Source organism: Physeter macrocephalus, unplaced genomic scaffold, assembly GCF_002837175.3.
Source record: "Physeter macrocephalus isolate SW-GA unplaced genomic scaffold, ASM283717v5 random_521, whole genome shotgun sequence".
In the NCBI taxonomy this organism is placed as follows: Eukaryota; Metazoa; Chordata; class Mammalia; order Artiodactyla; family Physeteridae; genus Physeter; species Physeter macrocephalus.
Window position 1 is genome coordinate 36,321 of NW_021145895.1, and position 13,680 is coordinate 50,000.

General features: G+C 59.3%; 1 protein-coding gene across 2 annotated transcripts in view; it reads right to left on the reverse strand.

Moving 5' to 3' along the window:
• The window catches only part of LOC102988895 (podocan), a 39,594-nt gene extending 26,451 nt beyond the window's left edge, over nucleotides 1–13,143 (reverse strand). The window contains exons 1-8 of one of the 2 annotated variants that reach the window (XM_028485921.1): nucleotides 13,066–13,143; nucleotides 11,320–11,429; nucleotides 10,009–10,165; nucleotides 9,589–9,704; nucleotides 8,378–9,035; nucleotides 5,131–5,279; nucleotides 3,790–4,002; nucleotides 207–1,127 (exon numbers count right to left, since the gene is read on the reverse strand). In XM_028485921.1, coding sequence (XP_028341722.1) covers nucleotides 3,816–4,002; nucleotides 5,131–5,279; nucleotides 8,378–9,035; nucleotides 9,589–9,704; nucleotides 10,009–10,113 — 1,215 coding nt within the window. In that variant the 5' untranslated portion in view covers nucleotides 10,114–10,165; nucleotides 11,320–11,429; nucleotides 13,066–13,143 and the 3' untranslated portion in view covers nucleotides 207–1,127; nucleotides 3,790–3,815. Of the gene's footprint in view, nucleotides 1–206; nucleotides 1,128–3,789; nucleotides 4,003–5,130; nucleotides 5,280–8,377; nucleotides 9,036–9,588; nucleotides 9,705–10,008; nucleotides 10,166–11,319; nucleotides 11,430–13,065 lie in introns of those variants that run through there. The other variant, XM_055083183.1, reaches the window with a different exon arrangement.
• Between the last annotated feature and the right edge of the window lie 537 nt (nucleotides 13,144–13,680).

The window sequence follows — 13,680 nt, forward strand, 5'->3', positions numbered from 1 at the left end:
TGCCTCCAGGCCGCCTTACCTGCAACTAAACCCTGCGTCCCTGGACCTCTGCCTGTGTGATTACTTTGTGGGCCCCAAGAACTGAACTCTGCACTGACTCCTGCTGGTCCAGAAGGTGCTGAGGTGCTTGGATCCTGCCCACCCGGCCAGGCATGAGCCCAGCACCTGGCAGGAAGCACACATAGACACGGCCACAGGCTGCCAGACTGGGGTAATGCTTTTATATTAGTTTTTCTGTAACAAGAGAAATCTGCTTTGAAGTTTTTATCATTTTTTTTTTCCTTAAAAAAGAATAAAAAAACCAAAGGCACCCAGAACTCCCCTCAGGCCCAAAGAATAAAAAAGTTCTCTCATCGGTGCAGCTGGGCCCTTCACTCTTGCTGTGCCCAGCCCCATGGCCTCCGCCTAGTTCCAGCCCCAGGGCCCTAGCGGCCCCAGACCTTCCCTCTGGCCTCAGTGGGGGCTGGCCCATCAAAGACGTGCCTGCAGCCGGCCGGGGCCTGGGCCCCAGTGGTGGGGAGCAGGGTGGGCGGGCCAGAGCAGCAGTCCTGAAGGTTCCTGTCCCCAAATGGAGGGAAAGGAACAAAAGCCAGCTTTTGTGAATTCCAGAGGGTGCAGGCACCTGGCCGCAGAGAGGATGGAGGTAACTCTGTGTCTTCCGCAAGGGACAGACGGACGGGCAGACAGTCAGACAGCAAGCTGCTCTGGCCATTTCTGGCTGGGGCGAGAGCTCTTGGCGGCATAGGCCAAGGAGGGCTGTGTGCATGTGACTCGTGTATGTGTGTGTATGTACGTGTGTCCACGGGGCAGGGAACAGGTACCCAGGAGTGCCAGGGCAGGTCAGACCCTTCATCGAGTCTGCAGGACTCAGGGAGTGATGGCGGTGTTGGGTGTGGGGCGAAAGTGGGACATTGATGTGCAGCTGTGTGGTGTGTGTGGGTGCGGTGTCTGCATGTGTCTGGCTGCGGATGAGCTGCAGGAAGGGGTGGGTGTGGGAGACCGGGTCCAGCCTGTGTGCGGAGCGGGGGCCCGGCAGGTGCTGCGCTGGGTGTGTCTGTGAGCGAGGCAGAGTGGGGACGCACAAGGCTCAGGCACGTGCTGCAGAAAGGCTCCAGCGGTCCGTCATCCTGCAGAACACGCGGGAGAGTCAGGGGAGGCCAGGGCAGACCCGCCAACCACGACCAGCCTGGGACAGGTAGATTAGAGCTGGGGGCTCTGGGAGGGTCAGGCAACTGCAGGCCTGAGGGGGAGGTGCCCCGGGGGTCCAGAGCCAGCGGGTCACCCACTAGGAGGTGCTCCTGGGGGGCCTGGTGTGGACTGGCGGGACTTCGGATCTCTCTGGCCTTTCCCAGGGCCTCTCCTAGGGTCCCGCTCAGCACACCTGACCGCGGCCAGTGTCCTCTAGAGGGGGCAGATCTTCTCCACCCCAGGACCCAGGGTACCCCTCGGGAGGGCCACAGCATCCTCACTGAATGGCCCGTCACCCCAGTCGCTGACCCCTGGCTCTGCCTGAGGACAATGCGTGGAGAGAAGGGGCTCCAGCTTCATGGCCCAGGGCCCCAGGAGTCAAGTAAGGTGACTCCCGAGCACTGCCTCTGGGCCTGCCCTCCACGCCTGGATAGCCAGCCCAGCACACTGCTCTCTCTGTCATCCGCTGGACCCCTTTCCCCACCTCCCTCTGTCATCCACCCACGGTATCCTCAACCCCCCTCAGGCCTCTCTCTGAGCCAGGCCCCACTTCAATTCAGCATCCTAACAGTGGCCCAGCGGCCTCCTCCCACGGCCACACCCTGGCCCAGGACTCCCAGCTCGGCTCACTCCGATTCTCCCTCCTGACCACACGTCTCCTCCTGACTACTCGCCACCACTGTGCCCACTCTCCAACATCCCCCCCCAGGAGACCAACCCCTCCTGTCTGCACCCTCTTCCCTTCCCAGCCTGACCCCCAGCCTCCGCGAGGCAGCCATTCTCTTGCCAGTACCCTCAGTTTCCTTGTTCCTTGCCCTCCTGTCCCACACACCTGGCCAAAACCCCAGCCATGGATGGATCCAGCTGGTCATCGCCACCACACCCACCCCCATCTGCTGAGCACCTCCTGCTGCACAGAGAGGTGTGCATCAGGCAGGTGGGACTTCATGTCCAGCTACCAAGCCACTGATCTGTGTGTAACTGCAGCCACTCGGTCCTCCATCCTCCTGCCACAGTGAAAGGAGCACTGACCCTCCTGCCCAAGCCAGTCCTTCCTCCTGTTTCCACAGGGATGGCTACACCCAGCTCTCTTCTCTTGTATTTTGAACTCCCCCCTCCACACTGCCCCTCCCCATCAGCCCTCAAGCCAGCTCTATCCCTTAAAAAAGTCATAATGTGAACAGAGCCCTGCCTGAACTTCACGCCCCCTTTCCCACCACCACCCTCTTTCATCTCTTCACAGTCAAACTTCTTAGAAGTGTCATCACTCCCTGGACCCTCTCCTTTCCAGCCGCTTTCTCCACCCTCTTTGCCCCTGAAGCCGCTCCCCACAAGGTCATGGTGACCTCCTTGTGGATAAATCCGGTGAGTCCGTGGCCATGCTCGGCTCTGTCAGTCTGTCAGAAGCACGGCTGATTCCCTCTACTTCCAGAGAAGCCTGTGCATGGAGGCATGATGGGCGTGCACATGTATGTGTGTCTGCACGCGTGCACACAAGGGCACGTGTGCCTGGGGAGGCATGTGCGCATGTACTCGCGTGCACACATGTGCACGCAATGGTGCACCTGTCCTGCATCTGTGAATGTGCGATGGAGTATATGTGTGTGTGTGCACATGTGTGGTGTGTGTTTGAGTGTGTGCTTTGTGCTAAACATGTGTGTACATGCTTAGACATGGGTGTGAGCGTGGGTACATGTGGGTTGGTGTGCTGTGTGCACGTGCAGGTGTTTGTGTTGCATGCTTGTGTAATCACCCTCTGTGCTGGGCTGCCTGCATTTCTCCTGTCTCAGTGCCCCGGTGCTCTGTCCCAGCTCCTTCCCAGCTCCTACCGCCGTTCCCTCCGGCTGGCTGGCCATGCTCGTGCTCTCCCTCTCTCTCCCTCTCCCTCTCTCTCTCCCTCTCTCTCTCTCTCTCCCTCTCTCTCTCTTTCTCTCTCGCCCCCAGGGCGAGCTCTCCCAACATCCTGTGGCCTCAGTGACTGTTTCAAGGCTGACGATGCCTGGACCCCCGTCTCCAGCCCAGACCTCACTCCTGAGCCCCAGACCCACATATCCAGCCCACCCTGGGCAGCTCCTCCAGCGCCCTCCAAACTCATCATTCCCCCCACCAAACCTGCTCCTCCTAGTACTATCGTCCACCTGGAATTCCAAGCTAGAACTGGCATCTTGTCTTCTCCCTCACCCCATGTCCAGCAGGACTACTTGGGCTCCTCAAGTGTGCACCCCCAGACTCTTTTCAGGCCCATCTGCTTGTCTGCATCCTCACCGCCCACCCCCAGCATCTCTGGCTTGGATACAGTAGTAGCCTCCTCCCGGGTCCCCACGTTCATTCCCTGCTTCCACCAACCCAGCCCCTGGGCGGGTCCCATCAGGGACGCATCACCCTGCATGGAGGCCCCCCGGCACCAGCCGGCCTCCCACAGGTGCACTGTCATACCCAACCTCTCACTCAGGGCCTTAGCATACCAAGTGCTCTAATAGATTTGCAAAATGAATGAAGAAGCAGGGGACAGAGGGTGAAGAAAGGACAGAGAGACCTAGACTGGGGTCAGGGGCAGGAAACTGGTGAAGCAGGTTAGTGCACCCCGCACAGACCACCTACCTATGTCAGATCCGGTTACCCTGTCACTACCACCTTTCCTCTTCCTCCTCGTCCTCCTCTTCCTTGTCCTCCTCCTCCTTTTCCTCTTCCAACCGGCCCCGGTCCTTGGAAATGTCACCATACTCATGGTTGCCTTCTATGTCCAAGACCTGCAGGTGCTTCAGCCTCCGGAAGGCACTTTCCACGACAGAGCCCACGGCCAGCTTGTTAAACCTGTGCAGGCCACCCACGTGGGGTCAGCGCCGGGGCCTGACCGCGCCCCACACTGACCCAGCCCAGAAGTGGAGCGGAGGGGACGGGCCCTCCAGGAACACGCGCAGCAAACACAAAAGGAGGCGGCTCAGGAGCACAGGTGTCACGGGGAGCTCGAGCTGTTCAATGTGGCTGCTGCTGGGGGGTAGGGGTGACCCAGTGCAGTGGAGGGAAGGTCTCCCCCATATGTGCTCTCACTATGATTTCGGGGGGGCAGACACAGACACCTCCTCTCTGCCTGCCCTTTGGCATTAACCTCTAGGCCTGAGGCTCCTGCACTGCCAGCCTGGAGTCGCCTTGGTGCCAGGTGTGGAGGGGCACACAGACAAGGCCAGGGCCAAGCTGGGCCAGGGACACACTTAGGTTTGGGAGTGGGGAGGCTGGGCTCTGATCTCAGGCCCCCTCACCTCTCTGCACCTCAGTCTCTTGCAGGAGCCGAGAGGCACAGGTCACACTGCACCCCGACGTCACCCAGCCTGGCCTTCTGGGTCACAAAGCCCCCGGCAGTGCACATACTGCCTTACTCTGATCTGTCTCCTTCTCTCTGACTTGGGGGATGGGGATGGTGGGAAGAACCACCCTGGCTCTGCTGTATGGAAGCTTCTTGGGTAGCTGGGTCCCCTGAATCATTCTAAACCCCCAGAACCCAGCGAGGACCTGAACATCTGCTGTCCTGGATCCGAGGCCCAGGCCCAGCTTGGCCAGCTGTGGACACAGTGGTCACCTGTGCTCTCTGGGCTTCAGCCTTCCCAGCTGTAAATTGGGAAGATGCTTTCTTTGGTCCCCTCCTGCCACAGGAACATCGATAATAACACCCACATGCTCTGCTTTTTAAATCTTCCAAAGCCCTTTCACAAACCTATGAACCTCACCAGGCCTGGCCAGGACTGTCCTCACCCTTGAGTGCTGAGGAAACAGGGGCTCAGTGGGGTTCTGTGATGTACCCAGGGTCACACAGCTGGTCAGCAGGAAAGCTAGGCTTCAAATACTGACCTCTACCTGCAAGTGGTTCCCATGTGCCCTGACTATCCTGCTGGAGCCGGGCCAGTCCCCAGAGGGGCACGTGCAGGGCCCCAGAGGACCTCCTACCTGAGAAAGATCCCTTTGAGGTTGGGTGTGGAGTCAAAGGCATTGGCGGGCACAGTACTAATCTTGTTGTTCTGCAGGTACAGGTACTCGAGCGACTCGGGGAGCCTCTCAGGGATATCCGTGAGCTGATTCCCGGCGATGTCGAGCAGCTGCAGGGGTGACCAGGGGAGCCAAAGCACTTAACAGCATGCCAAGCTCCCACCAACCCCAGAGCCTATCTAAATCTCATAACCCTGTGAGGTGGGGTCTATAATTATCCCCATTTCCAGATGGGGAAACAGAGGCTTAGAGAGGTTCAGAGATCTATCCCAGGCCATACAGCCTGTACGGGCTGGAAGCCGGTGCACCTGACTCCAAACCCTTGTTCTAATTGATGTACATCCTACTCCACTCCTTCTGCCTTCCCACGGGAATTCACGGCCAAGATGTCTAGGTGTCAACGTCCTCCCTCCTCAACACACCTGTCACCACCATCAGACTAAAGACCCCAGAAGGGCAGGGGCTAGGGGTCCTCCGCTCTTTAAATCTCACCTCAGTGGTGTCAGATGAGGGTGGAGATGGGCCTGCTCATTCGTGGATCTCAGGGCCATGTGGACAGGGGCCAGGGGCAAGGGTTCAAAGCCCACAGTGACCCTGGCATGGCAGCCAGGCCCCAGGCTGGTCAGTCTCAGAGTCACCACAGGCCTAGAGTCCAGGAAGCAGGTGGCCAGGAAAATGGGGTAGTTTTCCCAGAGAGAAAGACGCACCTGCAGCAGGCAGGAGACCCGGATGTGCCCGGGCCCGACTCACTGCCTGCCCCTCGGGCTGTCAGCACCCTTGCCCCGACACACACCTGTGCAGCCACAGGTGGCCTTCCATCATCTCTAAGCTCCCTCCTCACCCTGACGGGCTGGGGCTCGGGGCCAGGAAACTGGGGGCCATGAATTCAGATGCAAGATTCAAGGGAAGCACTCGCTTCAGTCCCCTGAGGGAGCCTCCTTGTCACCTCCCCTACCCAGCAGGGCTCCCTGCTCCCCACTGGGTTCCTTCCACATGGTTCCAGCACTTCCTCATTCATTCCAAACATCCTCAGTGCCTGCCCATGGGCACTGGGGGCATGGAATCCACTGAGACGCTGCCTCCGTGCTCAGGAAGCCCGGCTGGCAGGGGAGATGGACGCAACAATCTGACAATAGCAGCAGTGGAACTGGGCTGTGATGAGGGAGCCTGGGGAGGGGCCCGATCCAGCCTCGGGTCGAGGGAATAGACGGCAGCCAGCGCAGGTGGGGGCTCTGAAGCAACAAAAGCACCTGCTTCAACAGTGATCCAACAGTGAGAGGAAGAACCCCCTCCAGCAGACACCCCATCCCTGACTGGACTCACCCAGGCAGGCATCTAACCTGCCCATCACCAGTGGCTTCCTGGAGGAGGTGACACTTTAGCTGAGTCCTAGGTATATTAGAAGCTCTAGGAGAGTAGTGACCCTGGATCTGTTTTATTTCCCTCTGGGTTCTCAGTTCTAGAGCTGTGTCTGCACGTGGTGAGGCTCGGTACAGGCTTGTGGAATGAATGAATGAGTAGGTGCCACCAGGGTGGAGAAGGTGCTTCCAGCAGAGGGGACAATATGAGCAAAGCCCAGTGCACCTGGGAAACTGAGACGCTAGCCTGGGAGCAGGGGCAGACTAGGCCTTGAAGGCTGTGGCAAGGGTGCTGGTCTGGGTTCTAAAGGCAGCGGGGAGACACAGAAGGGTCCTGGGTGGGAGTGTAAGGTGAGCATGTTTTTTTCAAGATACCCTCTGACTACATGTGGAATCTAGGAGTGGAGAGCTCCTAGGAAGCTGGGGTCCAGGAAAGAAATGGGGAAGGCTTGACTTGGTGGTATGAGCAGTAGGGATGGAGAGAAGTGGAGAGATGGGGAGATGTGATGGTAGAGTTGGCAGGGTTTAGTGACAATGGGCGTTGGAGGGCAGATAGCATGCAAAGGGGGTGTCAGGGCAGCATCCACGTTTCCTGTGGACACCTGGGTGGATGTTGCCCCCTTCAGCGAGTTAGAAAATGCAGCAGAAGGAGCAGGTGTGGAAGAGAGGATAATGGGGTTTGGTCCCCTTAAGAATACCCAAGAGAGACCGGCACAGGCGGTTGGAATCTGGTGTCTGGCACTCGGCTGGGCTGTCTGGGTTGGGAGAGACCCCAGCTGCTCCTGCAGGGCCGGCTGCCAACCCCCAACTCCACCCTCAGGGCTCTGCCCCACCTCCCAGCCTCCCACTCTCAGGGCCTCTCCCCTGTACTCCCCTCAGACATCCCCACCCTGACAGCTCCCCGCACAAGCATGTACTATGCACCTATCACAAGGAGGGCCCTGGTCCAGCAGGAAACACAACAGACTAAAATGCCCGCCCCTTGTTCTAGCAGGAAGAGCAGACAACAAACAAGCAAACAGATGATCTGTTGTCGGAAGGGATGAGGGTTATGAAGAAAAACAAAGCAGAGGAAGGTGGCAGGCGGTGAAGGAAGACCTCCCAAGGAGCTGATATCTGAGCAGAGCCCTGGAGAAAAGGGAAGTGCAAGGCCTGAGGACATCTGGGAGAGAGGGGCCTGGTAAGGCAGCAGACCCTCCCAGGTTTCTCTAATGAAGTTCCCTTTCCGCCCCTCATTGGGTCGGCAGGTTTCACTTGTAACCAAGGAGGCTCAGTTCACATGGCCAGACAGCCCTCCTGTCTCACACTCTGGCCACGGGAGCCACACCCACTGACCAGTCCCAGAAGCCTCAAGTACACCCCCCTAGACTCTGCAGACTGGTGAGGTCAGCACCCCTCACGGGCCTGCCGTCCTCCCCTGCCCCAAGCCCAGCCTTCCCCAGGCACCTATCCTTTGCCCACAGGGGGGTGAGCTCCACTCTCCCATGCCACCTGAACTGTCCCTGCCCCCCAGTCCTACTGAACAATGCCCAGTGACCCCCGCACCTGCAGCCATGACCTCCCCTTATCCCCACAGGGCTCCTCAAGCTTGTCCTTGCAGGTGGTAAGCTCTGCCTAGCCATGCCCGCTGAGTTCTGCCCTGTGCTCCTGTACCGCGAGCCTGCCATACCGTGGGTATGGCCCAGACCCCCTACCCTAAGGCCCAGCCTGCCCAGCGGGTACCTCCCTCACGGCCCAGCCCTCCTGCCCACCCCTCACCCGGGCCCAGCAGATGGGTGGGCTCAGGGCAGCCAGACCAGTAGCCCCACACACGGGCACGGCCCTGCCCCCGCCTCGCCCCGCCCCCTCACCTGCAGACCAGCGAGGTCGGCCCAGGCACGGGGGGCCAGGGCCCGGCTGCGCAGCCGGTTGCCCGTGAGGTAGAGCTCCCGCAGCTGGGCCATGCCAGCCAGGGCCCCGCGCGCCAGGGCGGCCAGCTCATTGCGCTTGATCTTCAGCACGTGCACGTTGCGCGGCAGCCCGGGCGGCAGCGTGCGCAGCCGGTTGCCTGACAGGTCCAGGGAGCGCAGCAGGCGCAGCTTACGGAAGGCATCGCGGTGCACCTGCGGGCTGGTGATGCGGTTGTAGCTGAGGTTGAGCTCCTCCAGGAAGTAGGTGGTGGCAAAGTCGTCGCGTCCGATGCCGGTAATCTGGTTGTGCAGGATCATGAGGGTGCGCACGCGGCGGGGCAGGCCGCTGGGCACGCGCTCCAGCGCGTTGTTGTACAGGTGCACTGTGTGCAGCCGTTTGAGGCCCTGGAACGCCCGCGGGTGGATGCCCTGCGCGCGCAGCTGGTTGCTGTGCAGCAGCAGGTACTCGAGGCTGCGGATGGGGGTCAGCACGTCTGCGTCCACGCTCCGGATGGCGTTCTTCTCCAGGTGCAGCAGCACCAGGCTGCGCGGCAGCCCTGCCGGGACCCGCGACAGGTTGTTGCTGGACAGATCCAGGTACTCCAGGCTGGAGAGCTTCCTGGAGGGAGGCGGGGGATCAGGCCAGTGGGCAGGAGCCCACATGGCACTTGTTTCCAACATTATTCCCAAGGGAGGTGGCGGGGGACCTGCCTCTAACTCATCCCAGCTCTGCCGCTAGCTGACTGGGGGACCTCAGTCCTCTCCGAGGCTCTCACTGCTTTGATTCAATGATATATTGGTATAGGAAGGATCTAGCATGGTTTCTAACACCTAAGAGTTTATTTGAAGACTAATTTTTTAACGCCTTTTGTCCTTTTAGGCTACCCGGGCCCTAAAAACTGAAAATAGATTTGCCTTCAACAAGAATGTTTGAGTTTCTCTTTTGTACGAAGAAGACAGCCTCTGCAAACATTTCCTTGCCTTACTAGAATTTTGGCAGACCTTACATATCATTATTCTTGGGGACAGAAATGTCAGTAAAGGCAAAAGTCTCAAAGTTCCTTCTCTGTGGAAACTGGCCAGGGGCAGGTGGGCAAGGGCCGGGCCATGTGAGCCCTGGGAAGGGCTTCCTGAGTGCCAAGCTCACACTGAGGGTTCAGGTAGGGGCTCACCAGAAGGTCTCGTTGTCTAGGCCCTCATCAGTCAGGTAGTTGTTCTGCAGGTACAGCTCACGCAGGTTGCTCAGCTCACTGAAGGCCCCTGGTGGGATCTTCTCCAGCTTGTTGTTCTGAGAGGTGGGATGGTAGGGAGGGGGGCATGAGGGATGGCCAAGGGGCATGGGCAGAGCCTTGGGATGAGGTGTGGAGAGGGGTCTGGCAGAGCCACGGGGAGGGGCCCAGGCCTAAAGTACTCCATGTGGGGCTGACAGCCAGGTGCCCGGGCTTCTGCTTGTTTCTCCGCAGCAGACGCTGTGCCCGCCGGCACGTGCTCAAGGCCCCACAGCCTTACTGCTGTGCCCATGTGGGACTGGGCTCTTCCCCTGCTGTGGGTCCCTGCTCTGGCAGTGTTCCTCCCTGCCCTCTCCCTCCCACCTTGAGGTGCAGCTTGTAGAGGGCAGGTGGCAGGTGCTTGGGCACGTGGCGCAGGAAGTTGCTGGACAGGATGAGGATCTCCACGTTGCCAGAGCCATTGAACATGTTGTCCGGCAGCCCAGCATCCGCCAGCTTGTTGTTGTGCAGGTACACAGACCTAGGGGATGAGGCACAGGTGCTCACCCACCCAGGCCTCCCAGCCCCGGCATCATCTCACCTGGTGAGGCTCCAGACCTTGCTCAGTTTGGGCCTGGGGCCCAGGGCACCCTCCTCCCATCTCAAGAACCTCAGACCCCACCAAATCCATTCCCCCCCACATAGCCGAGGGGACCAAGGACCCACCCCACAAGTTAGTGGAAGAAATAGGATTTCGTGACCCCAAGTCCCTGCTCCTCCATATCCTTCAAGATTCTCAGTTGTTCCCCTAGTGTTGCAGCCCTGGAGTCCCTGCCTGTCGGCTTTACACAGCTGGCTCTGAGTTCTATGGACTTCCTGAGAACGGTCCTATCCTTATCACCTCTTTGTCCCTAGTGCCCAGCACAGGATCCTGGCTTAGAGGAGGTGACCCCTCAGTTTATTTAGCAAATATACAATGAGTGCCTCCAGGTGACAAGACTGTTCTAGATCCTAAAGATATAGCATATAGTTGGACAGAACCAACAAGCCCCTGCCCTCATGGAGCCACCATACTACAAGGAGAGAAGATAGGAACAAGAGAAATCCACAGGCAATATAGTTCATTCTTGCTGTGTGGCCTCTCTTGGGCCTCAGCCTTTTCATCTGTGGGAAGGGGCCATGCACAGCAACTCTGGCTCCTCCAGGGAATGAAGAGAATCGAGGTGACAGATTCAGGGACAGAGTGGCACCAGAGGTTGTAGCACCTTCCCTCCCCAGCACCACCCTGCGCTGCTCACACACCTGTTCTGGGGGGGGCCTCACTCCTCCCAAACCAGCTCTCAGCGAGGGATGGCTCTGCCTGTTGAAAGATGCTCCCTTCCCCCGGGGGCTGGGGAAGGAGGGAAACACCCTCACTCGGCTCCCCGCTAGTCCCCAGATATCACCCTCTGTCCTCGCCTCCTGTACTGATTCCTCCTCATCTTTTAGGGGTCAGTCTTCCAGATCCTGTGCCCCTGCAGCCCTGGGCGTCTGTCACCGCAGCCCTGAGCATGGGGCATCATGCCTGCTCTGCACAGCATGCCCCTCCTCCAGGGCTTGTCTGGGCCCCCTGGGCCCCACTCAGGGCTGGCAGCCTCTGCCTCAGCTCCTCCCTTTTCTCCAGCCTAAGCCCAGGGCCCCCCTCTGACCTCTGACCTCAAGTTTGGCTTCTGGCCAAAGGTGAGCCCGTAGATCTTGGTGAGATAGTTGGCAGCAAAGTCCACACTGATCAGGGCATTTGGCAGGAACCGGGGTGCCAAGGTCAGCTGGAAAGCGAAGAGTTGGGTAGAAGGACCAGTGGCAGGTCAGAGGCTGCTGCTGAGTTATACTACCTGCTGCTCATCTCAGCCCCTTCAATTCGTCTCCTCCCTGAAACCAGAGCCATCTTTCTAAAATCCCCACTAACATACCATCAGTTCCCCATAGTCCTGAGCTTGGCACTCAAAGCTCTCCAGCCCGTCCCCTGCCCTGTCTGTTCTCCTGGTCTCCCCGCTCATTGCCCCCTCACACTGGCCCTCTGTGCAGCCACAGTGAGCACCCACACTTCCCCAGACCCGGCTCATAATGCTTCATTCATTCAATAGTCGTCCCTGAGTCTGCAATATTCCAGGCACAGTTCCAGGCACTGGATATGTCCTAGGGAACAAGATACAGAGATACCTGCTTCCGTCTCCACCACCAAAGCTTACATCCTAGTAAACAAACAGGAATAAAAGTATCTGAGAGTGATCACTGCTCTGCAGGGAATTCAAACAGACTGATGACAGAGAACGACTGGGTTGGGTGCTTGGAGAACAGGTAACACTTAAGGCATGACAGCACCCTAAATGCTGTCTGCGGGGAGAGCCCCCACACAGCAGGGGCAGCGAGCAGAGGCCCTGGTCTCTGGCAGACCCACACAGCAGGTCTGCCAGGCCTGGGGGTGAAGCGGAGTGTGAGGGGGCCAGTGGGGAGATAAGAGAGGCAGGCGGGCCCAGACCACACAGATCTGCGGGCCTTGCGAGACGTGTGGGTTTCTTCCTGGCCAAGGGTGAAGCCACAGGATGGTTTTAAGTGGGGAGGGGAGATGGAGTGGTAGAAGTGAGGCACGATTTCCTAAAGCCCCTCTGGCTGCTCTGAGGAGAAGGGGCAGCAAACGAGGAGGCAGGGGCTCCACGTCTGTGTCCCGCTGCGGGATGGCGGTCCTGGGCTGGTGGGTGGGGGCAGCTGAGGGCCTGCAGTGGGACCACACGTGCGTGAGCGAAGCACTCCTGGATTTGTGGCTCTGACCAGTGGGGTTGCAGGTAGTTGGAGATGCCCTTTCCAGAGGTGGGGAGACAACGGGAGGACTGGGGTTTGGGGGCTGTGGCAGGAAGCACCAGTTCTACTTCTATTAAACATCTGGGGGAGATGCTGAGGAGGCAGGTGGACCTTTGTGTCTCAAGTGGGAGTAGGGGAAAGGCTGGAGACTGCCTCTGGACGTGGCCATGATGTAGATGGGTGTTACAGACCAGGGAGGAGAGACAGTCTCCTTGAGAGTTCAGAGAGAGGGGGCCAGGACAGAGCCCTGGGGCAGGCCAAGTATCTTGAGGTTGAGTGCCTTTATGCCTTCACTCATGCTGTCCCTTCTACTGTGGTGCCCTCCCCCTTGAGGTCTCTGGCTGAAATCCTATTACTCTTCATGGCCCTTCAAATGCCATCTCCTCCAGGAAGCCCTCCAGCACCCCCTCCCCATGGGGATGAGCTCTCACCCCACTACGCCGATGTAGGTCTCAGCCTCTGCCATTATCTGACGGCTCTGAAGCCCTGGGTCTGGGCCAGGTCTGAGCAGCAACAGGAACCCAGCAGCCAGCCCAGAAGAGGCCCTGGTGAAAGTTCCCTGAGCTTAGCCCCCGACACCCTGCCCTGCTGCAGGCCCCTCACCTTGTTATTGGCCAGGTACAGGTAATTGAGGTTGGTCAGATGCTCAAATGCCTCCTCCGGGAGCCCTTCAAAGGACAGGCATCGGTCAGAGCCCTGGATGAAGGAGACGCTACAGGGGAGCACGTGAGCACTGACCGCGCCCGCACGCACCCCACTTGCCAGGACAGGGAGGTACTCCCTGGGGCAGGTGTGGCTCTGACCCCTTCCCAGCCCCTCCCAACAGGCCTGCCCAGTCCCTTTTCCTTCCCCTGGCTCTCAGGGGCCCAAGTTGAGAAGAGCAGATGGGAAGTGTCCAGTGAGAAATGACTGATCCTTCACCTACTCAGGGCAGCCTGGGTGGGAATGGGCCCCCGTAAGGTCAGGCCACAGGGCAGAGGACCTGCCAGGAAGGAGTGCTTCCCTGGAGGCAGCCCCAGAAGGGTCCTCTTCATAACCAGCCCCACAGCAGGGCAGGGCAGGGCGGTGGCCTCTGAGCTTCCACCCCACCTGGCCCTCCCCTGCCCCATCTGGCAGATGCAGTGTCAGAACTGGGCTGTCACCGGGAGCCCGGCCAGGCTGGCCCTTCTCCAGTCCTGAAGTCGGCCTCTGACACTCGGTTCTGGGCTCCCAGACCCT